Genomic DNA, 24,998 nt, shown 5'->3' with positions numbered 1-24,998 from the left:
TTGCTTGTGTGCATTCACATTTGGAATCCTCTTGCAGGGACAGCCAGGGTGCTGTGGGAAGGAAAGGCTCAGGGCAGAGGCGTGAGGGATGTCCTCCCTCCTGCTTGTTTAGACTTCCTGAGTGGGAATGAAGCTGTGTATTTTAGCTGTAAACATCCTTAAACATAGGTGAATCTGAAATTTTAGTGCTTTGGAGCAGGGGGTCGTTGCTGTGGTAGCTTCATGCACTCAGTGTTCTGTTAGGTTTGCTGATGGTGGGTCCAGGAGGTGGGATGAGATTCTTGTGTTGTCTTTGGGGTAGAGACAGCCCTCCATATTAAACTTCTCCCACTTCTGCCTGCAGAACAACAGTACATGGATCTTGACGTCGAGTTTGATGTACACCTTGGAATTGCGCATACCCGTTGGGCTACCCATGGTGAGCCCAGTCCTGTCAACAGCCACCCACAGCGCTCGGATAAAAACAATGGTAGGAATGTTTGCTAGAGAAAACGTGTGGTCCTGAGCAAGTCTTGGAGTATATGGAAATATGTGTGGCTTTCTGGGACACCTGGTGTGTTGCAGGAAGGGGTGGTTGGACTCAGGACAGGTGGCTTATTGCAAGTTGTGATGCTGAGCCCAGTTACCAGGAAGCTGGAGGGGTTTGGCATTGATTTCAGACTATGGGGGATGTTCTCATGGAGTGTTTGCAGCCCTGAATCATCTCATGAAGGGCTAGGGTTAGTGTCCCAAAGGTTTGGTGGGTGCACAGCCACAGTGCTAAGAGGAGATGGAAACAGAATGAAATTGGATGGTAGGGATCTACCCAGCTGTTCTTTGTGGTTTTTGTTTGTTTGTTTGTTTTTGTATTTCTATTGTATTTATTTATATTTTTCTCATCACCACTGTACAGAAATGTTTTGGTTGGTGTTTTTGGTGTGGTGCCCTAGCAAGCTGGCAGGGGGAGTATAGCATTCACTTGTTTCTAGCTTGCTGGAAACAGGCAATTGTTTAAGAACTTCCACAAGCTTTACAAGATCTCATCAGTCCTAGTCCCACCCAGGTCATTAATATGTATCTTCTGCTATTACCAACCAAGCAGAATGGGGCAGAGCAAGGAGATCACGCTGGGAAATTAAACTTTTTATTCTGCCAAGTGCACTATAAGGTTTTGTGGTCCCTGCTGTCTGTTGGGTATTGCGCTGCTGTGGGCATGGGCTGTCACTGACTGTAAGGCTGAGGATGCTGTGCGGAGCTGAGCAGGGCCTTCTTCTGTCTCCAGAGTTCATTGTCATCCACAATGGCATCATCACCAACTACAAAGACCTGCAGAAATTCCTGGTGAGTAGGACCCCCGCGTGGATGGGAGAGAGCCACCCCTGCACACCTTGTCACCTTCCTTGCTGCCCTGTGTTCACGCTCTCTGCTCCTTCTCTCCCTCTCTCACTCTTGCACTGACAAGCAAAGTCACTCCACCACTGTCCACACTGTCACGCTCCTGCATTAATGCTCTTACACTAGCTCCCTCACTTCCCAACTCCTACTCACTCCCCACCTGTCCATGTGCTCTCACTCCCCAACTTATTCCCAGACTTGTATTCTTGCACTTATACTCTCTCCCCCACTCATGCTCTCTTCTACTGCCTCCCCTCCTCACACCCTTGCTCCCCCAGTCAATCTACTCAATCCTCCATTCACTTTCTTGCACTCACTTCCTACTTACCTTCCAACTCATATCTTGTGCTCCTCCACTCACTCCCTGCTTGCACTACCTCCCGAAGTGCACTTGCGCACACTCATTCTGCATTCATACTCACTCACTCCTGTTCTCACACTCTTCCACTTGCGCTTACTCTCCCACTCATGTTCCCCACAGTCACCCTTGCACTCACACTCACATGTACACCCACTCACTCTTCCACTTGCACTATTGCTCTTCCCCACTTGCACCCGCCGTACTCACTCACACTCAGACTTGTTCCTCACCTGCACTCCTGTGCCCATTCACATTTACTCTTGCACCTCCGCTATGTTTTTATCGCCCCACTTGCTTTCTGGCACACGCTTACCCAAATGCTTGTGCTTTCTTTTGCACGTGTAAATAATGTCAGGTGAACTCAGCCTCATGCTGACTCTTGTGCTCTGCCTCTTGCACTCCCCCCTCCCCCCCCCCCCTCATGCCCCCATTTGCACCCCTCCACTCACTCTCCTACTTGTGCTAATAGAGTGGAAGGAAAGGCATGGTGGAAAGAACGCAGAGGAAAAGGAGACAGGAGAACAGGAGGGAAGGGAAAGAGTTATGGGTGGAAGGGGAAAAAAGGAAAGGTGGAAGGGGACAAAAGGGAAGGAGGTAAAAAAAAGCAGGAGAAGCAAGAAAGAAAGGAAGCAAGAAGGCAAGCAGAAAAGGAGGAGGGAATACAGGAACAAAGGAAGGAAAGGAGAAAGTGTGGGAAGGAAAAGGAGGGCTGGAGAGGAAGGCAGGCAGAAAGCTGGTTACCAAACGTGTGCTGTGGCTGCAGGAGAGCAAGGGCTACGACTTCGAGTCGGAGACAGACACGGAGTGCATCGCCAAGCTGGTGAAGTACATGTATGACAACCGCGACAGCGACGACGTCAGCTTCACCACCCTGGTGGAAAGGGTCATCCAGCAGCTGGTAATGCCCGGGGCAGGGGGCAGGGTGGGGACACAGGGACAGACACATGCATCACTAGGACAAACATGGGGATGTTGTGCAGGGAACTGCTGTTTAGGGCAGTGCTGAACCTGTGCCTGACGTTCCCAGGGACGTTCTGTTGCACATGATAATGGGGTGTTTCATTTCCTACCTTGTATAATTACAATCAGACATCCATTCATTCTTATTTAACATTAGACATTTATTTTTCAAACGAATATTGAATAAATTTGGGGGTTCAGCAGTATCTAGTTCCTTGAGTGCTTTGAGCAGGAGCACGTGGAAGGCAGGGGACAGGGTTGGATCAAGTCTGCTTGAATTCTTCTCTGGAACCTCCATCTGGAAGAGATGCTGACCCCTTGTGGGGACTTCTCCGCACAGCACATGGCTTCCACGTGTCACTTCTTGCTGAGCTATTCGGGATCTGGACGCATAGCAATTTGCCTCTCTTCTCAGAGGGGATTGTTCAGGAGATGGGTTTTTGCACTGATTTCCCTGACAGAATCTGCGGTAGCTGTAGACCAAGAACAAACGTGGCTGGCAGGTTGTGGTGGTTCACCCGTGCACTTGGTGGCACTATACCTTAGCCAATACCCCAGAGTTGGCACTTTTTATCAGGCTTTAGCCCTCTGAGTTAAGGAGAGCACTTGTAGGGGCTGCCTTTCAGGTGAGAATTCAGCAAGTGGGCAGCTTCTGCCCTGGGGATCCTGCCCTGGGGATGGGGTACCCTTCTGAAAGAAGCACTTGGAGGTTCTGAAGGGGTCTGTGAAGCCTTCTGCTCAGTATCTCTTACTTGTTCACAGAAACATGGGTGCACCTTATGTGTTGGGATTTCTGAAATGATGACCTGGTCTCAAAGGACAGGATAAGCAGTTTGCATTTCTCTCATTCCAGGAAGGTGCTTTTGCCCTTGTGTTCAAAAGTGTTCATTATCCTGGTCAAGCAGTTGGTACCAGGTAAGTATTTGTACAGAAAAGCACGTATTTGGTGTACCCTCTAGGTAGCTTTTTTTCACCTTTTTTCTTTTTCTTTTTTCCTTTTCCCTTTTTTCTACCATTTTTGTATTTTTACCAATCTGGAAGATAGTAGAGGTTGTTCTTGTTATACTGTATACTCTAGGGTGAGGTTGGCTCTTGTTCATTTCCTTTCTCTTCTTCCCCATTTACGATAACAATTAAAAAAGTAGAATAGTTCAGTCAAAAGGGTGCACCCTGTATTCTAAAGATTTCTTAGTGACGACCTGCATCATAACTGGTCTGGAACAGGTCAGCTCTGAGCTTAGGAGGAGACAGTGTTTTCTGTAGATTCGTATTGCAAGAGCTGAGAAAGAAGATGCCTTCATCTTTTCCTTTGTGTTTGCAATAGTGACAGCATGTGGACAAGTACCCCATTTGACTTGCAGCTGGGCCTGCCTGGTGTTCAGGTTTTCTACTCTACTTTTAAACATGAGGATCAGTCAGGTTGATTTAACCATATGTGTTAACGTAGCAACTGATTTTGAATTTACATGCCAATAGCTGTTTGTAGATGCATAGTGAGCAACAGTCTAGGTAGTCCTGAATCAGGTGTCGTGGGATTTCAGTTACTCTTGCAGAGTTCGTGCTGAATTTGGGATGTTCATTTGTTGTTCAGTTCAGGGAGATGAATCTTTGGGTGCTGAGGCTTGTAACCTGATGTCTTCTCTTGCAGGAGAGGGAGCCCCCTGCTAATAGGAGTGCGCAGTGAGCACAAGCTCTCCACTGACCACATCCCTATTTTGTACAGGACGGGTAAGCGTGAGCCCTGCCAGCCCAATCACTCCCACACCAGTGGGGTTAATTGCAAACATTGGGGTTTCACAAACAGCTGCATGCTTTGAAATATGTGTTATGTTTATACTTACTGTTGTAAATTAAACCATTACAAAAAGGAGGTGGTTTTTGTTTAGTTGTTTTTCATGTTTTTAACCATATGCTTTACCACCATGTACCTCAAGCTAGTTTGTTGAGGGATATGCAACCTACTGTTTTTGCTCCCTGATGTCTGCCTATTTAAGACCAGAACTCACCTCTAGTTTTAGAATCAAAGCTTTAATGTCTGGTGGTTGCAAGGAAAAAGTATCTTAGAACAGTATTGTTAAACTTAGATACTGAAATTCATAATATGTGCGTGGCATGCAGTCATTCAGGGAATTGTTTGCTTTTATGAACAAAAATGTGTGCTTTGCAAGCGCTATCACAAATTAAAATTTATTGTTCTCTTTTCAATTTTAAAAAGTGTAATGCTTTTACCTTATGCATGGTGATCTGTGTTTTCTGTCCATTTCTCTCATGCATTTGTCTTATGACCATAGACATGTAGTTGCACTTTGAGTGTGAAAAGTGTTTAAGAATTATCCTGTAATTTACCATTTTTGAAGGAGTCTGAACCTATTCATTTACTGGGCAGTGGAGTAGTTATATGAACACTGCAATGATCAAAGGGACTTAGTGTGGCAGTATGTTTGACTGCTTCTTGGTGTTGCTAATAACCTTGCTACAATGTAATGTGAAGAACCAGTCCCAGTAAACTGTGTCTGTGTTTACTCTTGGGTGATGCCAGATAACTAACAGTGATTCTCAATGTATGTATGTAACACTTTTTTTTTTTTTCCCACTGATGATCTGACTTTTTTTTTTTCCCAATTGCACTTTCAGCTGTACAGTCTATGGATCATTCTTTTGATGGAATATCCATAAAAACGGAGGAAGGTGCCTACCAGAGAAAATCAATAATAGTTGAAATTTCAGACAAATCCTCCAGTTCATTAGGAAAGGAATCAAAAATGAAACAAATTGCATTGTCTTTTTAATATGTGGTTATTGCTTTCCATATAGTATACTGAAACAAAGGGGTTAGCTAGAATTCCTTCTTGATCCGGAACACCATGAGCAACACACAGAAAATCCACTGATCCTATTTCAAGTACTGTGACATAATGCTCCACACACAAAATTGATGATTTAGTGCAGGTTGTGGTCTGTTCTCTATGCAGCTTTGATTACAGAAGGAAACAGTAAGTTACTTTTTTTTTTTTTTCAGAGAAGAAGAAAAAGGGGGTGGGGATCAGTAGAGTGAAACCGTGTTAGGAAAAAGATTATTTAGGAGACCACCAGTAATCTTACTGCTAGCATTTCCGGAATTCCTTTTGGAGTTCAGGTTGTCGAAGTGCTGAGACTGCAATTAACTTCCCTTTGCTAGGCAAAAAAAAAAAGGCAAACCATTTTTAATCTCACATTAAGTACTTATTTCATAGAATCATTAAGGTTGGAAGAGACCTCCAAGATCATCTGGTCTAACCATCACCCTACAACCAATGTCACCCACTAAACCATGTCCCTAAGCACCAGGTCCATCCTTTCCTTGAACACCCCCAGGGACAGTGATTCCACCACTTCTCTGGGCAACCCATTCCAATGCCTGACTGCTCTTTCTGAGAAGAAATGTCTCCTTGTTTCCAACCTGAACCTTCCCTGCTACAACTTAAGGCCATTCCCTCTAGCCCTAGTTCTCTGCAAGAAGAGTCTGACCCCCAGCTCCCCACAGCTTCCTTTCAAGTAGTTGTTAGAGAGCAATAAGGTCTCCCCTGAGCCCCCTCTTCTGCAAACTAAACCCCCCAGTTCCCTCAGCCACTCCTCACAGGACTTGTTCCGGACCCTTCACCAGCTTTGTAATCCTTCTCTGAACATGCTCCAGGGCCTCGATGTCCTTGCAGTGAGGGGCTCAAAACTGAACATAGCACTCGAGGTGTGGCCTCACCAGAGCAGAGTACAGGGGGACAATCACCTCCCTGGTCCTGCTGGCTGCGCTATTCCTGATACAAGCAAGGATGCCGTTGGCCTTCTTGGCCACCTGGGCACACTGCTGGCTCATGTTCAGGAGAGCATCGACTGACACCCCCAGTTCCTTTTCTTCTACACAGCTTCCAGCCACTCTGCCCCAAGCCTGTAGCGCTGCTTGGGGTGGTTGTGGCCAAAGTGCAGGACCTGGCACTTAGCCATGTTGAACCTCATCCCATTGGCTTCTGCCCGTCAATCCAACCTGTCCAGGTCTCTCTGCAGGGCCTTCTTGCCGTGTGGCAGGTTGATACTTCCCCCCGCTTTGGTGTCATTTAAGGACTTAGTTCATCAGATCACATATGAAGGTTAACTTTTATCTGAAACTGTAGAAAGCTTTTATATAAGAGGAAAAGAGCTGTTTCTTAGCTCTTGTAAATAAATGCAATTCCAGCACCACCAGACTTACCTTGTTTCATCACTTAGTGGATGAAATGTGTGCTTTTGCTGGAGGAGAAACAAACTTCAGTTTGATGAAAGGTGAGCTGTGTTCTGTTTGAGGAGCTAGTTTACCTGAATAAAAACATGAAGTGATGTTTTGTTTCTTTTTACCAAGCATTTTTCTCGAAGCCAGTTTGAAGCATTTAGAGTAAAATTCTGGTCAGGATAGTTCCCAGGGGCTTTAAGAACAATTATATAATGTTGTCATCTTCTGAAAATACTCTTAAGGAAATCTAAACTTCAGTGCTGCTGAAGTAAGCATAAAGAAAATCTACTAAGCAGCAGTTGCATTAATCTGCAGTAGTACCTTTGCAGAACTGCAATATACCTGAAATTGTCATAAAGTATGATATTAAAATACACAGAAAACATGTCTTCCCCCAATTTTTACTGTACCTGTGTTAATTCATCATGACATCCTTCTATTCTTTGATATAGAAGGAAAAAGATTACTTCTGTGTTGCTTCTAATTTCTAGTAAATGGGAGTAGGTGCTGTGCAGCAACAATCCAAGTTGCTCATAGATAAATGGATTATCTATGGACAAACCTGCAGATAACATAAGTCATAATTGGATGATAACACTAACTTTTCAATCACTCCTTCATAAGAAACACACAGAACATGTGTGTGAACACAATAAGAACACCTTGTAGTTATAGCTCTGTGTAGAATCTGCCATACAGGAAAGCAATGCAACATAGTAAAGTCAATGTGCAGAAATGTATTTTGAGAAACAAAATTTGCATGTTTTGATCAAGTATGGGTGCTTCTGTTGGAGAATGGCAACTAACACTTTTGCTCTGTCCTTTCTAATTGTTTTCTTCATTTGCTGACTTGATAACTATAGTGGAGGGCCTTAAATTTTTGGTTGAATGGTACCTTCTTATTAAATATCAACATGAAAGCAGTATTTTTTTCTTTACGTTTTCAATTACAACACTACAACTCTCAACATCATGAGTTCTACTTACATCACTGAATCAGAGCTGTATCCAGTGTGAAGAACTTCCATTAGGACTTAGGAAATAAACAACAGAGTAAATTAACTTATTGAATTGCTGTTGTTCCTGATCAATTGTTGCATTTTGCTAGATAAGCTGCTTAATCCCCTCCCACACTCAGAGAGTGGCAACTAGTTTTCTTTGAGGTCAGTGCTGAGCAGTAGGTGCTTTGGTCCTCATCTGCATTCCTGATGTGCTTCAGTGCTGAGAAATATTCTCTGCAGCAGAAGTGGAGTTAGAGCATTGCAGTGTGTCAGGAGGTGCAAGAGTGAAGGATTCTTGGTGAAGTACCAAACTTTTATAAAGACTTGGTGCAGGATTTTCAGAAGTTGATTCTCAAGTCGTGTGTCCTTCAGTCCACTTAGATACTTCCCTAATAGCAGTGTAAGACTCTCAGCAGGTTACCAGCTGTACAAGTTTTGGATCCTAATGAGAAGCTTGTAATTGATTATCTCAGTAGCGATGCCAGGTACTTAATCATGAATTTTGTGATCTGTGTCTGAACACATTAGCTCAGCCAGACAGAAACAGGTTTAGGTTACTTCTGCTGGCACTTAGTGGAATAGTGTGATTGTACAGGTGGCAGCTCTGAAAGAATTTTATCCAGTGATGTCACTGGCAAAGAAAGAGAAATCCTGCTTGACTTCTTAAAGCTTCAGGAAAGTTAGTGAAACAGCAGAGATTTAAAATGATAACTGGGGAGATGAAACTACGAAAACATTGGTAAATATGACTGCTCATAAAGTAGCATGAATGCTCTTTCCCTAGTGGAGTCACGCATAAACTTTGTTTTGAACTGTTACTGATAATTTCCTCAAAACCTAAAACTCTGCACACATTACACTTGCAAGTTTAATTCAAATGCGGATAAAAAAAACATGCAAGAAAACTGAGAAAGGGCACAATAATATGACTGCTCGTATGCTGCCCACTCCTTTTTGATGCTGTTAAATTTACTGTGACCGCTCACAGTGATGAAAGTAGTGCTTCATGTTGGTACCATGCCTCGGGACCTTTTGTTGAACCTGACACTGCAGTTGCATTCCAGATTTGTTGGTATGTGCAGTACCTAATTCTCTTATCTTTTAGGTAAAGACAAGAAGGGAAGTTGTAACCTGTCTCGTGTTGACAGCACCACCTGCCTCTTTCCTGTTGAGGAGAAAGCTGTGGAGTACTACTTTGCTTCTGATGCTAGGTAATGTTCTTCAGCATCTTTTAGTGTATATAAAAATTTGGTCTGTAAAGGTGAGGCCATTAACAAGAAACGGGGAGGCAGTTTCTTTCTAAGTAATAGTAAATAATATATAAATTATGTGGCTGTTAGCATTGTTTACAAACAATTAGTTACCATTTGCAGCTCTGAAAGAGGCAGAGGAGTAGAGGTTAATGTTAAAGAAGTAAACTCACTTTGAGTTGTTTGTTAACACTTTTTAATGTTATTAATCCTTCTTCAAGCCTAGCTAGCATGGGACAGATCTTACCTGCTAATAGGATTCCGGAGGTGAGTGATAAGAAAGCTGTGAGAGTACGGACCTGAAGTAATAGAACAGATGCAACTTACTAAGAGGATTGCATTGCTTCTTCAGGAATGTCTGCACATGTGCAATTCCTTTAGCATCAAAGGTGTCTCATTTTAGTGGAGGTAGGAAGGACTAACTCGACAAAAGTTAGTCCTTCTAGAACAGGTAGTTTTCTGTTTAGGGAAATAAGTACTCTTTCCAGAAATGTAACAATGCTGCACGGTTTGATTCTAGAGCTCATTTTATCAGCATTTTGGAGAGATTTGGGATACCCCAATGTCTTCTGATTTCAGAGAGCTTTTCCATGACTTGGCCAAGGTCAGAACAAAAGCTACTAAAATAGTGAGCTGATGCATTTCAGTACAGCTTACCTTGTTGAAGTAAGAAAGCATAGACTAAAATCCTGTCAAAGATATTAAGCCTCACAGGTAATTCCAGTATTGACACTTCTCAAGTAACCTGAAGGCAGGGAAAGTATTCAATAGTACCTAATTCTTGGAGCATGTCTAAGTAGATGTTCAAGTATTTTAACAGGTGTCCACAGTTCTACACATGGGGAACACGACATGCAGGGAGGGATGATTGCTTATTGCTGGAAAAGAGAAAGAATTCCTTTACCTGTAGTTGAATATTCTGTGTATTAAGCCTTCTACCTGACTTCTGTTCTCTAGCTCCTAATGGTTAGATCACGCGACTACACCTGCAGTTTGACTGAGGAATTCATAGTTTCTTCTTAAAGCAGGCACTGAAATTCATAATTAGATAGGTGGAAGAAATCCAGTTGTATTGGTAGTGTGGAAATGTTCTTTATAGTGTTCCTTTCATTTTAAAAGAAATTTCATTGAAATTAGTAACTTTTGAAATATGTATGTTGGAATGTAAGTAGGGCTGTAGCCTTTGTCTTTACATGACAAGTAATGTCTTATGGCAAATGATGTATGCTTTTCTAGTGCTGTCATTGAGCATACCAACAGAGTGATTTTCCTTGAAGATGATGATGTAGCAGCTGTGGTTGATGGCCGTCTTTCCATCCACCGGATCAAACGTACAGCGGGCGATCACCCTGGGCGTGCTGTCCAAACCCTGCAGATGGAACTTCAGCAAATTATGAAGGGTAAAATATTCTGAATGTCACCAATGTAGATGCACAGTCATCTCTAGAGTCACAGAATAATTAAAGTTGAAAAGGACCTCTGGAGATCATCTGGTCCAGTCTCTGTGCTAAAAGCAGTGTCCATAGGTCAGCATGTTCAGGAGTTTGTTTAGACAAGTTTGGAGTATGTTGAAGAATGGAAATCCCACAGCCTTTCTGAGCACCTGTTCCAGTGCTTAGCCACCCTCATGGCAAAAGAAATTGTCCTTACATCTAATAAGACTTTCCCTTGAGCTAACACTGTAATGGGTATTGTGGAGCTGAGGATTTCACCTCCTGCTTGGAGGCATCTGTTTTTTTTCTGAGATTGGACCTTAGGAGGCTTGCCATTCTGGATATGACCGATAGTTGACACATTCTGGTATCTTGAATCTAGTTCTAAGGCATTGGATCAGCTCAAAATGAGTAGAAAATGAAATGTCTGCTTAAATGAACCTTTCTTTTAGATACTCATACAGGAATAAAAGCTAATCTCTGACTGGTAACTGGCCTGTCATTGTCTCTGATCCAAACTTTTCCCCCTAAACATAGGGAAAATGTATATTACTGTGTGGTAAACTATTCTTTTTATTATTTTATAGGTAACTTCAGCTCATTCATGCAAAAGGAAATTTTTGAACAGCCAGAATCCGTTGTTAATACAATGAGAGGAAGGGTCAACTTTGACGACTACACTGGTAATTGAGATGCATCCTTGTTTGTTTTTTACAGAGCAGTACCCAGTAGATTCACAGAGGAGGAAGTAGGTGATGACATGGGAGATTAAAATGTGCCAGCGTAAGACAACGTGCATGTCTTATTACAGGGAGTGCTTCCCTAATCACATAATCTGGTGGCAAAGTTACTCTTTGTGATTAGTTTTTTTGTTTGTTTGTTATTTGCAAAGTGGTTGACTGAGATCATAACAATGCATATTAACACCGGTAATCTTGAGAAGTTCTGCTACCTAGCCACCCTAATTTTTCTCTCTGAATCTTGTTTACAGTGAACCTCGGTGGGTTGAAGGATCATATTAAGGAGATTCAGAGGTGTCGTCGTTTAATCCTTATTGCTTGCGGGACAAGTTACCATGCTGGAGTTGCAGTAAGTGGTCAGTCTTGATCTGTTTGCAAACTGTAGCTGGAGTTGAACAGCAGGCACGATACTGTGTCTGGCAAGCATGATAAAGGTGGAATAGTAATGTTGAGTGAGAAATTCATTCTGATTAGTGAAGATCCTTTTGAATCTGTATACAACAGATTTTCAAATTGCTAGTGACAATAATAGGAACTAAAAACTTGAGTGATTGAGTACTTATAAAAATATTGCCTTTGATTTTATTGCTATGGAATGCTTTTAAAAAAAAACAACTTATTTTGTTGTAAAAGATGATTGACAAGGGAAGGGATAATGCAACACCAGAATGCAAATGCTGCAGCAAGGTAGGAGTTGCCGTGGGCCAGACATGATTTTCTCCTTTGCTCTTTGTGCAGACAGCTAGGGCACATGCTTAGAGACCTCTCTGTGCTTGCCCAGTACTCTGAAGAGGTTTTGCTTTATACCTTACAGAAGTGCTGGCTGTGTGTATCGGCAACATGTGATTTTTGTTTCTCTGACATGTTACATAATCACTGGATAAATCATGATGGCTTTAGATGAAGCTTTTTTATATTGTAGATTGGCAGCCCATAATGTTGCAATTTAAAGTACTCCACAACTTCACAGAGGAATCCTTTATTCGGATATCCTCAGAAAATCTGCGGAGCACAGCTATGTTAACTGATTTACAAGAACCAAAAAATATTTTTTTGCTCATCTTGGGTAGCTGTATAAGATAATGGTAATAGTAATCAATTGACTAGCCAAAACAAGTTTCTGGCTTGACCTGGATACTGGTGGTAGCTTCTGAATTCTTCAGCAATACAAGTCATAGTCTGATAGAATGACACCCTGTATTATGTGAGATTTTTTAAGAATAATTGGAAGGAGCTGGCCTCATAGGCTTTTTGCTGGGCCAAAATCAGGATAGCTTTTCACAGGGTTAGTTGAATGTGAGTTGAGCATGAGTATACTGAGTAATTAAAATATAATCCAGTGCTAATTTTTTAAATGTATTTTGATAATATTTTCCTGTGGGGGGACTAGAAGACTTTACATTCCAAACAGCTTTCTTTAAATACAATCTAATATGTAACTTTGACATCTCCTTTTACCAGACCCGTCAGGTTCTGGAAGAACTGACTGAATTACCTGTTATGGTTGAACTAGCCAGTGATTTCTTGGATAGAAACACTCCTGTCTTCAGAGATGATGTTTGCTTTTTCATCAGCCAGTCAGGTATGATCTCACTTTACAACCCACTCACTCACATCTTTCCTGTAAATGTTAGCTTAGGAGGGAAAAGGCAGCAGGGCCAATTCTTGTGCCTGCCTCTAGGATTGCACATGATACATGCAAATGAACAAATTGGCACAGACATGCTAGAAATCAGTTAAAAACAAGGTGGTTCACCTCCCGTCCATCTGCATGTGGGTGGGTGTTTGACTTTGTTTAGGTGAGTCTTACATATGGTAACAGTGGTTTTGTTTCCTTTATCTGTGATGAAATATTTCATCAGTCAGCATATTTAAAAAAAAAAAAAAAATCCTTTGAGGTCTGGGTAACAACAAGTCAATAGCTTCTTTTGGATAGTTTCAGTTCTTTTGTTAAAGTAGTACCAGATACTAAGCAACATGGTGCATCAGATCCATAAAAGACATGAAGCTACTACAGAAGAGTATCTGAAAAAAATAGAACAATCTTGGAATGGAGTAAGAGAGAAAACACATAAATGCTTAGAAAAGAAAAAAAAAAAGTGATATATCCTGTCCAAAATATTTTCAAGGACAATTACAATGTCTTTTTCATTTTAGTTGCATTTACTATTCTAGATTGTCACACCTGATCTTCAGATTTGTTATTAAAAATAGTTTTTCTCTGTATGTTAAAATACTCTTGCTAACAAGACTGTATGTTTTTCCTCCTCACTGTCAGGTAATTTAGAGCCCCTCTTTGTAGGGGGCTCGTGTAAATGTTGCAGTTTTCTCTGGGTTTTAGGAGACGTGTTATTTCTTGCCCTTACAAGTTGTACTGTCTCAGATCTAGCAGTGAACACGATTGAGGGCGCACTAGGGGATGCATCTTTTTCCCTGAAGTGTTGGATGTGGCAAGCAAACAAGGATTTTCCTGGAACCTAAGCTTAGTCATCAGGCAGTACAAAACTGAAGTAAACATTGAGCTCAAATAACCTGAGTTCTCCCCACCCATAAATCTGTTTTTCTAGCCCTAGATTTCCACCCTATATGACTTGTAGTAAGTAATGTAGTGTGCAGACAGTGTTTATATGTATTCATGTACTGAAGCAGAATTGTACCTAATCTTGGTGGTATTTTTGTTTTGTTCTTGTTTTCTGTTGTCACCTTATGTGTGCAGGAGTACATCAAAAAAGGTGTTATTCTTTAGAATAAAGGTAAACTGGTAATGCTGTGTAGAATGTACAGTAGCTTCTATTTCTAGGCCCATGTCTGGAGCTCAGCCCACAAGCAGCAGTTCTGGGGATAATCAGTGTGAGGTTTCTTTTTCCCCATCTGTTGACTTCATTTTTAAACCAACTATTTCTAATTTGTTATATCTTGAATTTTTGAAACAACATGTTAACTGAAGTCTGATCTAAGCTAGCCTCTGTTGGCGTTGTGCAAGCAATTCTGGACAGGAGTGATCAGTTTTTGGCATGACTTCTTTGAGAAGAGATTTTGCAAGATAGCAGGTTGTTGGTGAGCACTATCAGCCAAGCAGTTGTACGGTTTTGATAATGGTAACATGGGAAGACTAATGGCTAGGTGTAAATTAATGCTTTTTCATCTGCTGTACATTTCAGCTAGGTTATGTATGGATATCCTTAATACATGGGTTCTACCCCCCACAACACCCCAAGGTGAATATTTAGTAACTGGGAAGGGAAAGAAGTTGCTTTTGCTAAATGAGATACACTTGGACTTAAGTTGTTCTTTTAACCATGGCAGCATAAGTACTGTCTTCAGGTTTGGTGTTTTCTAGATTTAACTGTTCTTTTTAGGGATAAAACGTAGTGTGCGTGGTCTGACATAATTGCTAACTCTTTTGACTTGCAGACAAACGCAAACTTATGAGATTATATTTAGAAAAGCACTGCTGTTTTACATCTTCAGTGTCAGCAGTAACCAATACCAAATGCAGCATTATAAATATCTGTATTTTCAGGTGAAACAGCAGATACTTTGATGGGTCTTCGGTACTGCAAAGAGAGAGGAGCCTTAACCGTAGGAATAACTAATACAGTTGGCAGCTCTATATCACGTGAGACAGATTGTGGAGTCCATATCAATGCAGGACCAGAGATTGGGGTTGCGAGTACCAAGGTAAATAACAAGTTCATAGATCTTACTGAATCACCTGTGAGGGGGCTGGCTGTCATATGGGTCCTCTGAATGTTCTTCGTTCCCTTTTTAACAGTTGCAATTGCTGATTCTATTTCTGAAGAGGCAAAAATTCTCTCCTCTGTCATTATTTGTCCTGAGGTGCAGACTCAGTTTAAATGAAAGTCTAAATATGGAAAAAGAAATTGTAAGACAGGGTTTTGGAAATGTAGGCAATACACAACTACCCTTAATCACACTGCTTTTACTAAAGAAAGTGTGATATTAAAACTAACTAAACAGAAAATGGGGAAACGGTCTTTTAAAGAAAACCAGTATTTATGTCCATCTAAGAATTATTCTATGTTTGATGCATCTGGCTGCGTGTAATACAGTATAAAATAACTTGCTTTGCTGCATTTCATTTTGATGAAGTGCTTCTGCATGGTGAAATCTGCTTTGATTTAGTTATATTTAGAGGCGAGATGATGTCAATGTGTTACATAAATTCAGCCAAAAACCACATTTGAGTTTAATAGTTCACTGGGGAATTTGATCATGGAAAATTCATGAGTATCCTGTAAGAAACAGTTGAAGGAGTTGTTTGTCCCTGATTGTTTTCATATAGCCAACATTACAGTTAGGAGATAATTGAATTTGGCATTTTCTCTCTGGTGATGTGGGGAGTTACCAAAGCTGTGCGTATATGAAATACAAACTTGAAGAGATTCTCCCCGTAAGGGGAGAATATACCTTCAGGTTCATTTTGAGAACATATATTACAAACAATCCAAGTATTGTTAACATATCTGTTCAGTGCTATTTGCTAACGTAACCTTCAACTATGTACTAACCAAAACAAAGTAGATCGCATTGTGTATCAAACCCTGCTAGTAAGCATAACTGAAGCTTTTCTAGATTCCTTCTGAGCTATTTAAGTCTTCACTGATACATCACTGTGGATGTTTGTTTTATTATTGTTTAGAAAGGGACGGAACTACTACAAACCTTAATCTGAATTCTAAGCAACTTCAGTCCAAGGCTTGCTGCACCACAGACCATTTCATAACATTTGTCTTTTAAGGACTTCAGAGGCTAGACTTTATAATAGATGTTGGATACTGTGCCTTAAATGTTTATGCAGATAGAATTTCCTTGAGCGCTAGTTTCACTTTGCTGTGCAAATAAGTCAGTGATACCAGTCACTATAGTCTTGTAGAGAAATACATAGTCTTTGCAAGTTGAAGAGTTCAAAATCTGTTCTTAACAAGCTGGGGGAAAGAAGGTTTGAAATCACTCTACCTTTTCAATAGTCTTTGCATTCCATGTGCATTTTCATGTGGTCCAAAAAAAGCTAGAGTCAGTTGTCCTGTCACAGTGACCAGATGTAGTAGTGAGGTTCCACTGTACATCTTCAGTTGTTGGGTGTTCTAGTCTTCAGTGTTTTCATCATTTGCTCACTCAAATAGAGAAAGAAGGACACAGTTACAGTCAGAAAATAAGATTTAATAATTGCCAGGAACCCAGAAATATTCCACTTTGCTTTTTGTTTTTTAATCTCTGGGAGCTTGAGGAGATTGTGCCATTGCAAGCCTCCATTTGAGCAAACGCCATGTGAATTTCATGTTGGTCTTTCCGGCTTAATTGGAAGGAAAGGTACTATTTAAAAACATGCTAAGACTGAAGTCAGCAGCTAGTTGAAGAATGTTGTAGCAGGTGACAACCATTTGCTTACTGTCTTAATGACATTTTTTTTTCTTTCTCCCTCTTCCCCCATTCCCTTATTAGGCCTATACCAGCCAGTTTGTCTCTTTAGTGATGTTTGCTCTAATGATGTGTGATGACAGAATTTCTGTGCAAGAAAGACGCAAGGAAATCATGCGTGGTCTAAAAGGACTGCCAGGTAGGGAACTGTTGCATTTATTGTGGCTTGCCAAATGAAATTCAGTAGCATAGATGAACTTGACAATGCACAAACTTTGCTTTTGAAAGACTGAGGGGATGAGATTTGTGCACTGTGACTATTAGTTATAACTCTTTGCAACTGTATTCCCTCTGATGCTTTCAGACCACTACATGGGATTTTTAAAGTACTGGGTACAATCTCTCGGCAAGTCATTGCTATCTGTGTATATGAAGTATGAGCAGTTTGAGAAGCAGAGGGATATAAATCTGCACAACTTTAATTCTTCTCTTCTAGACTTGATTAAAGAAGTGCTGAGTATGGATGACGAGATCCAGAAGCTAGCCACAGAGCTGTACCATCAGAAGTCTGTTCTCATCATGGGACGTGGCTACCATTATGCCACATGTCTTGAGGGAGCTTTGGTAAGAGATTTCTTTATTTAAAACTGGTTCAAATGCACTTAGCTATGGACTCACGTTAGATACCCAACTACTAGTCGATTCAGACGCAGCTAACAGCTGTGGCCTGTTGGCTGACATACTGGGTGAAATAGCTAGAACTCACCATACCACTGCTGTTATTTCCATATAAAGAAACCCAACTCACATAACAGATACTGGTCACCATGGGTTGAAAGGGTGTAGTTTCAGCATTCGCACTGGGAATGGTTTAGGTCCATATTGAATTACTGTGACAGGCTGGGCACCTTAGTAGACTTAGTTCTTTGGAATGTTGGGGTGGCATTTCCAGGAATGCTCAGCATCCAAAACTGAGCATGTACTTTCTAGAACCTGTGAGTTGTAGTTTCTACCTTTGAGGAGATTGTTGTTGGTATTAGTGCTGTCGCCTATGGACATGTAAATGTCATCTTCGTATTGGCCTGCCCAGTTCAAGACTATGATTATATACGTGTTGACTGATGGCAAATCATAAGGCCTGTGGTGGGTTTGGTGTAAGTGTGATGGCCTATAAGCAGCTCAGCCCAGGTACACTACTTTGATTTAGGTTTTCAGGCTGGCTTGTCCACATAATGGATCTGATGAGAACTAGAACACACTTTTACAAACTTAATTACGTAGAAAGTGGAAGAAACCTACAGAGCTGATTATATAATAATAAAAATAAACAAAGTTTACCTAAAGCTTTATGAATATTCTTTTTCCCCATCTAGAAAATTAAAGAAATTACTTACATGCACTCTGAGGGGATATTGGCAGGTGAGCTGAAGCATGGCCCTCTTGCGTTGGTGGACAAACTCATGCCTGTTATCATGATCATCATGAGAGACCATACATATGCTAAGTGCCAGAATGCTCTCCAGCAGGTCATTGCACGACAAGTAAGTACCTGTAAAACTTCACGGTGCATCAGAAATGTTGGTTTTAATATAGAAGCAGTTTTGCAGGTACCAAACTATTTGCTTTAGCGTCACTGCCTAAACTATGAATTCAGTAGATAGTCCTCTGGGGCTCTTCACAGCCCAAGAAGCCCTCATCTTTTTTTTTCTTCAGAAAAAGGTCTTTGCAAGTGGTCTTGCAGGGCAATGGAAGCTGGAAGCTAAAAACTTCGTGTCAGCATGGGTTAGGTTCAAAGCACTGTTAGATGCGTAGTATTACAGGTACTGAAGGAGGAAAGTTTTCAGTTTCAACACTATTTCACTAGCTTAGAAAACAATTGCTAGCAACCCTTATTTATTGTTGAAGGGGGAGGTTGTTTTTTCAGCGTCTGGGAATTCCTCAGTTCTGTCAGATCTCAGAAAAGGTAACACTTCAGAGTGTTCAGGCTTGCAATTGCAGAATGCAGTGATGTTTTTTTTATTTTTGTTTTCAATAAGAAAAGTGCATCGGCATAAGGCAACAGATGCAGGAGCCTAGTGTGGTTTGTTTGCCCTTTAAAATATGCTACTGGAATGCCCACATGATGCTCAGCTGCTCTCCTTTAAATTAAGTAAAAATTTCTTGCTACCAGTGATATGAACAGAAGTGAAAAAAGAACCTTCCTGACATGTTTTTCTTCAACATTTCCCTTTTTTACAGGGGCGACCTGTCATCATTTGTGATAAGGAAGACATTGAGACAATTAAGAACAATAAGAGAACAATCAAAGTTCCACATTCAGTGGACTGTCTGCAGGGGATCCTGAGTGTCATCCCCCTTCAGCTTCTGGCTTTCCACCTTGCAGTTCTCAGAGGATATGATGTAAGTACAGTGTTCCCTTCCTAGCCTCCTGCACTTGTGTTTGCTATTTACAGGTCTGAAAAAGATGTGTTGGGTGAAGTTTGAAGTCTGTGGGGGTTGTCTGTGTGATTGCTTGAGCTACTGGAACTGCCAGGTTAAATGTTAGACCTGATAATTGCAGAAGCTTTTTGTGAACAAAACGTGAAGGCAGTCTACTACACTTGGCTGAGCCTCATGCAGTTTGAGTTGGACATGTCTGTTTTCTGGTACAAGCGTACTGTTGCTGGAGAGCTGGTAGGAAGCTAAAATGAAGTTTAAAATCAAAATCAACAGAAGGATGTTTAAAAAGAAAAATAGAGTCTGTGTCAGTTATTTGATCTTAATACAGACACTGGCCTCTACCACATACTGCAGTGACCTTTTATAATTTGAGAACTGTAGCAAATTACATTGAAGGGACTAACTCCTTAGTTTTTGACAGAGTTGTAACAAGTGAAGTCAATGGAGTTTTTTGGCATTAATTATCCTAAGTTAACAAGAAAATGTGTTCAGTCATTTTCAATTTAAACACAGAGCAAACATTCCACAAACTACGAAGTTATACACAAAGAAAGTGTCTAAATACTCACAAGCATCTTCTTTCTCCTCCCTCTCTGCAGGTTGATTTTCCAAGAAATCTGGCCAAGTCCGTAACTGTAGAGTGAAAGATCATCTGAATCATAGGGGCAAAGGGGAATTAAATGAAAGACTTTTTTTGGTACCAAAATAACTTGATTTTAAAGTCCCCTAGGTAAATCTTATTTTGGTAAATCATTGTTTGTGTACACGATCACCGTACTTCCATTACATTAGTGATTGTCAAATTGATTCCACATGCTATGTCAGTAGCTTTGGGTTTTTTGAACAATAGATTTCCATGCAAGATATTAAATGGTTTTCTTTAAAGATTACTGAGTCTTCTAGGTAAGGGGCCCTTCACTTTACTTTCAAATACTGTCATTGTTTCTTATCCAGTGTGACTCATTCCAGTCATTGATGAGAAACCATTTAGTGAATTACCTGTCATGCTCTCAGGCAGTGAAGCAGGATACCAGATTATGCAACTGGAACAAGAGCTGTTACTGGTCATGCTTGTGCACATATTTTAACAGCAAGAAACTCTAAACAAGCATTTGGGTCAATTTCTGCCTCATTTGTAAAAGGGAATTCAACTGACCTGTCACAGCCTCTGAAATTTTAGGCATGGGGTAAACGTGCTAAGAAAGTAATGCTGTTTCAGAAAGATTTTATCTATGCCAAATACCTAGCAACTGACAATCTCGTAGACTCGGTGGGCCATAACACATCGTGTAACACCAGCAGGTATCTGTAGTTGTGCCCATGAAGACAGTGGAACTCGCGCCTTTAAGTGTAAGTGGAAGCAGTGTGCAGTGTCTGACTCAGAAGGGATGCATACCAAAGTGAGGAAAAACTGAGGAATATAACAGTGCTCAGTTTGTGGTGATGCTTTGTTGATGTTGGTTTTTGGTGATATTCTTTGTGAGTTTGTTTTTTAAACGAATAGCACTCTTCCTGCATTGAGGGATAAAGACTTTTCCCCTTGAACTGAGCACTGTGGCACTACAAACAGATTGTAGGGAATGGGCTTTATGTTGCTGCAGGTCACTTACTAGTCTGAACGTGTAGAAGAAAGTTTTTGTCTTGTGTCTCTCAGACAGAGAAAACAATGAATATCCCTTTCTGAGGCTTACTACAGTAGACAAAGTCCCTTGATAAATACATAGGTTCTGGTTTATTTATGTGTAGTTCACACAATTGTAGTGGCATATGTGATTATGTCAAATTCAGCTGATTAAAAACTGGAGGGGATAAAGGCTTGATACATGTGAAAAAAATACATTGATAATTGTATAACAAGTTTGCAGAGAATCAGAAATTACACTGAAAATATGCCTTGAAGATTTAATACCAGCTTTGAAAAAGTCATTAAATGGCAGTTAGCTAGGTGTTTCCTAATGCAAAAGGTGAATTTCCTGCCTGTGTGGTAGGCTTTGAATTAGCTTTATACACACAGAATAAAAAGAAAAAAACTAAAAGCAAACTACAAGGCATAAAGCAATGCTTGACAAGTCGTGGTGAATATTCCAGATCGCTTGCTGCCCCCAGACTGCTTTAACAAATGTAAACGTAGCTCTCCTCGTGCAGGTTGCAAGATGACTGCCAAGCAGTAGTAATCCAGCCTGACCTGTACAGTAGAAGACAACTGCTCAGACTGAGGTGTTTCCAAAGACTGTGTAGCAATTCTACTTTATATAGAACTGCAGTAGCCTATTTAACTTCAATTCAGTATCAGCTCAAGGCTGTTTTATTATGTTAATTAGATTAAAATGCTGCGTGCCTGGAAACAGTTTCTTAAAGCCAATATGTTTATTAACACATGGTATTCAGACTATTAATTTATGAATGCATTGTGCTGCCAGTGTCTGTTTAAGAGCAAAGAAGTAAATACATAATTTTATTTGTACAATATTTGCCTGTGAGGCGCTGACTTGTAGCAGTTTATGTGCCTCTGCCTAAACATGACTTGTAGACTTCTTGCCTGCTTCATTTGAGAGGATACTTCTCCTTAAGGAACAAACAACGTATGTTTAATACTAACAGTTTGGAGACAATTCATTTCCATCCATCTCCCACTCAGCTCTTAAGAGAAGAGAGACCGTGAACCTTTAACATGGAGGGTAGGAGGCAAGGAACAGCTTCCCCCTACTCCCCAGTATAAGGATTTGCAGTACCACATCCTATGTTCTTGTTAGCATGGGGTCTAATGGGAAAGAACCTGCAAGAGAATTAAGATCCGTTTCTCCTATTCCATTCAGAAGAAAAGCAACAAGCATTGCTTTTGTCTAGCCTTGTACAAATAATTGTCTGCTAGCTTACCAAGTCTCCTAGCAAACAGGATGGTAGACATCATGTTAAAATACAGATTGCTGTTCAGTAAAAGTTTGATCATTCAGGCTGTTAAATATTTATGAAAGTAGCTTGTGTACAAAGAGGACCAAAGAACAGGATTCTAAGTTAGAAATTTAAGTCTGACACTCTCCAGTTGGGTGTAACTGTACAGATATTGCTGAGTTACTTGGTTTTAATGCTGTGATAGAAAAATCCTTATTAGTAATTTAAGGCATTAAAACTCACGATGAATACTTCATTTGTCAGAAGTAAAGGTAGTGTTCACCCCCTATATTCTGCAAGTTGCCAGTAAACTGCCTGAAGTGTACAAAACTCCGCCTGCCAAAACAGAGGTTTAGTCGCTAATTGCAACTAGGCTGTTGGATGTTGTAACGCTTAATATCAAAGAATGCTGTAGAGCATACTTGCTATGAAGAATTTCTCTGATGAGCATGGTAGGGAATCTGTAAAGCATCTCATTGTTGTTAATTGCTATGCCTGTGTGAAGTGAGAATGTATAAAGGACTCTTCTTAGCTTTCCTTACCTCATTTTGTGTAGATGTGTTGCATTTTGATGAAGAGATGATGTTTCTCTTTTCCCTAGAAAACTTTCAGAATGTCTTGTGATATTTATTAACAGCCAGTCAGTCTTCTGCTCTCCAGAATGAATGTTTTGCTTACTGAGCCAGTAAAACTCCCTCTTTCCTAACTAAGGTGTTCAAAAATTCAGTAACCCTGTCACTAAAATTGAGCCACAGGTAAATACAGATAAAGGCCTTTGTCATTTGAAATAGCAGCTGCCTATTACTGCATACGTTTGTCGTAGTTTATTTTGACTGAAGTAACTGTTTTCCTCATCTATGTCTGCAGAGGCTTAAAGGGAAGTACAAGCCTAAGTCTTAGGGTTTTTTCTAATTACCAAAGACCAGAGAACTTGAGGCTCGGCACGCTGTTTCTGCGTAGCAGATCTCAGCCAAATTCCACACTGTTAGTAAGGTTATTCCACAAACAATGGGAAAGTTGTTTGTGGAGTATGCTTCTGCCAGAAAGGTTTCTTCCTCCTAGCTGTACTGAAGAAAGTCTAGAGACAGTTCTTTCCTGAACGTGAGAGATGAATAAGTACCATCTGCACACATGCTTATTAAAGAGCCCAAACCAGTATTCGGGTAGCCATGCCTTTGTAAGGTACAGCGCTGACCGGGGAAGTGCTGTCTCCTTTTTAGCATGCTCTTACTGACTGGAAGGTAATTGCGTACCACTGATATGGGGATGCTCTTCCAGCCAGAGAGCTGCCTTAACCTCCTTGTTCAGAACGTCTCGACCTCTTCGTATTCAAAAGCTGCATTAGTGAAAGCTTCACATAGACCATTTTGGAGATAAGTGGGAGGAATCTCATGGATATGACAACATGTAATACTGCTCCATTTGGAACCTTAACACTAGCACAGACAGACTAGGTTTGGTTAAGCTGCAGATTGAGATGTCTAAAGGCACAAGGAAGACCAAAATATTAGTGCAAAATTGTTGTTTTTCTTTTCCTCTCTAGTAGTTACTAGCAGTCCATGACACCACAAGTAGGTGGCTGACAGCAGCATATATGATGGAGAGGGAAATTGAAATTGGGCCCATGCAGCAGCACATCAGTGTTTAGCTGTGGCTAATTTTAGATGCTACCTGAATGTACCAAACTTGCCTCAAAGCCTGGAGTCCCTCTTCCACATCAGACACAGGAAGAAGAAACAGCAAAGAAGTATTTGGCTTGAATAAAAGGAAAGACTATTTGCCTTCAATTCAGTTTATGTAAATAGACGTTTGAAATGGCAAATACTACCATTTCTTCCCTTCTAGGTCTATATGTACCGTGCTTGTACATATCCAGCTGGCTTGGTTTGTGGGGACCAGTCTGTATCTTGTTTCCTGTTGTGTGCTGTATGCAGAAGATGTCTTACTTTTGTCTGTAGTGTTTTATAATTTGGGTTCTGTCTTTTTGCTTACTTTTTTTGTATCTCACCCTTTGAATAAAATCAAGTGCCCTACATTAAACAAACTGAATTACTGGTCTTTAGTTATATCTCTTAAAGAATAGGTAACCCCTGTGAAAGTTAAGGGATATATATAAAAAGCAGAAAAAGACCCAAAGCTTAGCTCTCTTCTAAGTGGCCAAGCTTTTTCTTTTTCCTTTTTTTTTTTTTTTAATAACATGTCTGAGATATATTTCAACTCACTTTTTTTATCCTTGATTTTGCTACTAACCAAAAACGGTGAAGAGGAAAACCCATGAAACATCCCTAAGACAGAACAGGTGGTATTACCTTCTGTACATTCATTCTCATTTAACAACCATGTTTCTATCACTAGATAAAAGAGCAGTTAGTACAGCCCAGGCATGACCTGTGCTCAGTGATCTTCACACGTTCCCCATGCAATTTTGAAACTCACGGTCCTTTTTTTCAGCTTTTTTGTAACTGCCCCCAGTTTGGGTAAATGTCAGGCAGGCTGGGAGCACCACAGCACTGCTTTGCTGCCCCAGCAGTGCAGGGTGACTTGTGTGCTGAGGTGGCACAGTTAAGTTCTTGTAAGTCAACAGCTGGCAACTTAGAGAATTTTCATATCTTAAAAATGCGTGGACAACTTTAAGCAAATCCCACAATGACAAAAGTCTATCTGGAATTCCAACCCTCCTCCACTTCGAGCCATTCAGGAGTTAATTTCCTTAGGGACATTCACCTCTGCAGGGGAAGAATATCAAACATGGACATTTATTTCCCCAAATAAAGTGAGCAGCCTGGACTTGCTCTTTTTACAATACCTTTCCTGTACAAGTAATAGTAAAGTCACAAGACTGCTTTTGAAGGCTAGTGCCTTGGAGCTATGCACACACGTTCTTAGTATCACAATTAAAGTCAGTGCCCACACACAAAACCATAGC

At 40.8% G+C, this 24,998-nt stretch overlaps 1 protein-coding gene and 1 long non-coding RNA gene across 6 annotated transcripts in view; one reads left to right on the top strand and one right to left on the bottom strand.

Annotated features, from left to right (window-relative positions):
* The window catches only part of GFPT1 (glutamine--fructose-6-phosphate transaminase 1), a 43,446-nt gene that overhangs the window by 12,465 nt on the left and 5,983 nt on the right, over positions 1–24,998 (top strand). For 2 of the 5 annotated variants that reach the window (XM_038166873.2, XM_038166874.2), the window contains 17 exons: positions 344–469; positions 1,262–1,320; positions 2,499–2,633; positions 3,549–3,610; positions 4,344–4,423; positions 5,330–5,383; positions 9,042–9,147; positions 10,423–10,586; positions 11,207–11,302; positions 11,611–11,708; positions 12,821–12,941; positions 14,883–15,040; positions 16,826–16,940; positions 17,238–17,365; positions 18,115–18,282; positions 18,980–19,141; positions 19,780–24,121. In XM_038166873.2, the coding sequence (XP_038022801.2) occupies positions 344–469; positions 1,262–1,320; positions 2,499–2,633; positions 3,549–3,610; positions 4,344–4,423; positions 5,330–5,383; positions 9,042–9,147; positions 10,423–10,586; positions 11,207–11,302; positions 11,611–11,708; positions 12,821–12,941; positions 14,883–15,040; positions 16,826–16,940; positions 17,238–17,365; positions 18,115–18,282; positions 18,980–19,141; positions 19,780–19,824 (1,877 nt within the window). In that variant the 3' untranslated portion in view covers positions 19,825–24,121. Of the gene's footprint in view, positions 1–343; positions 470–1,261; positions 1,321–2,498; positions 2,634–3,548; positions 3,611–4,343; positions 4,424–5,329; positions 5,384–9,041; positions 9,148–10,422; positions 10,587–11,206; positions 11,303–11,610; positions 11,709–12,820; positions 12,942–14,882; positions 15,041–16,825; positions 16,941–17,237; positions 17,366–18,114; positions 18,283–18,979; positions 19,142–19,779; positions 24,122–24,998 lie in introns of those variants that run through there. The other 3 variants (XM_072027176.1, XM_072027177.1, XM_072027178.1) reach the window with 3 other exon arrangements.
* On the bottom strand, positions 14,583–16,576 carry LOC139999339 (uncharacterized). Its single transcript, XR_011804727.1, has 2 exons — positions 16,340–16,576; positions 14,583–15,224 (listed from the first exon to the last, which is right to left on the bottom strand). It is a non-coding gene; the product is annotated as an uncharacterized lncRNA (long non-coding RNA).

The sequence above is a fragment of the Anas platyrhynchos genome, chromosome 23, assembly GCF_047663525.1.
Source record: "Anas platyrhynchos isolate ZD024472 breed Pekin duck chromosome 23, IASCAAS_PekinDuck_T2T, whole genome shotgun sequence".
Taxonomy (NCBI): Eukaryota; Metazoa; Chordata; class Aves; order Anseriformes; family Anatidae; genus Anas; species Anas platyrhynchos.
The sequence above is the reverse complement of the archived record's forward strand: the minus strand, read 5'-3'. Positions and strand labels throughout refer to the sequence as shown.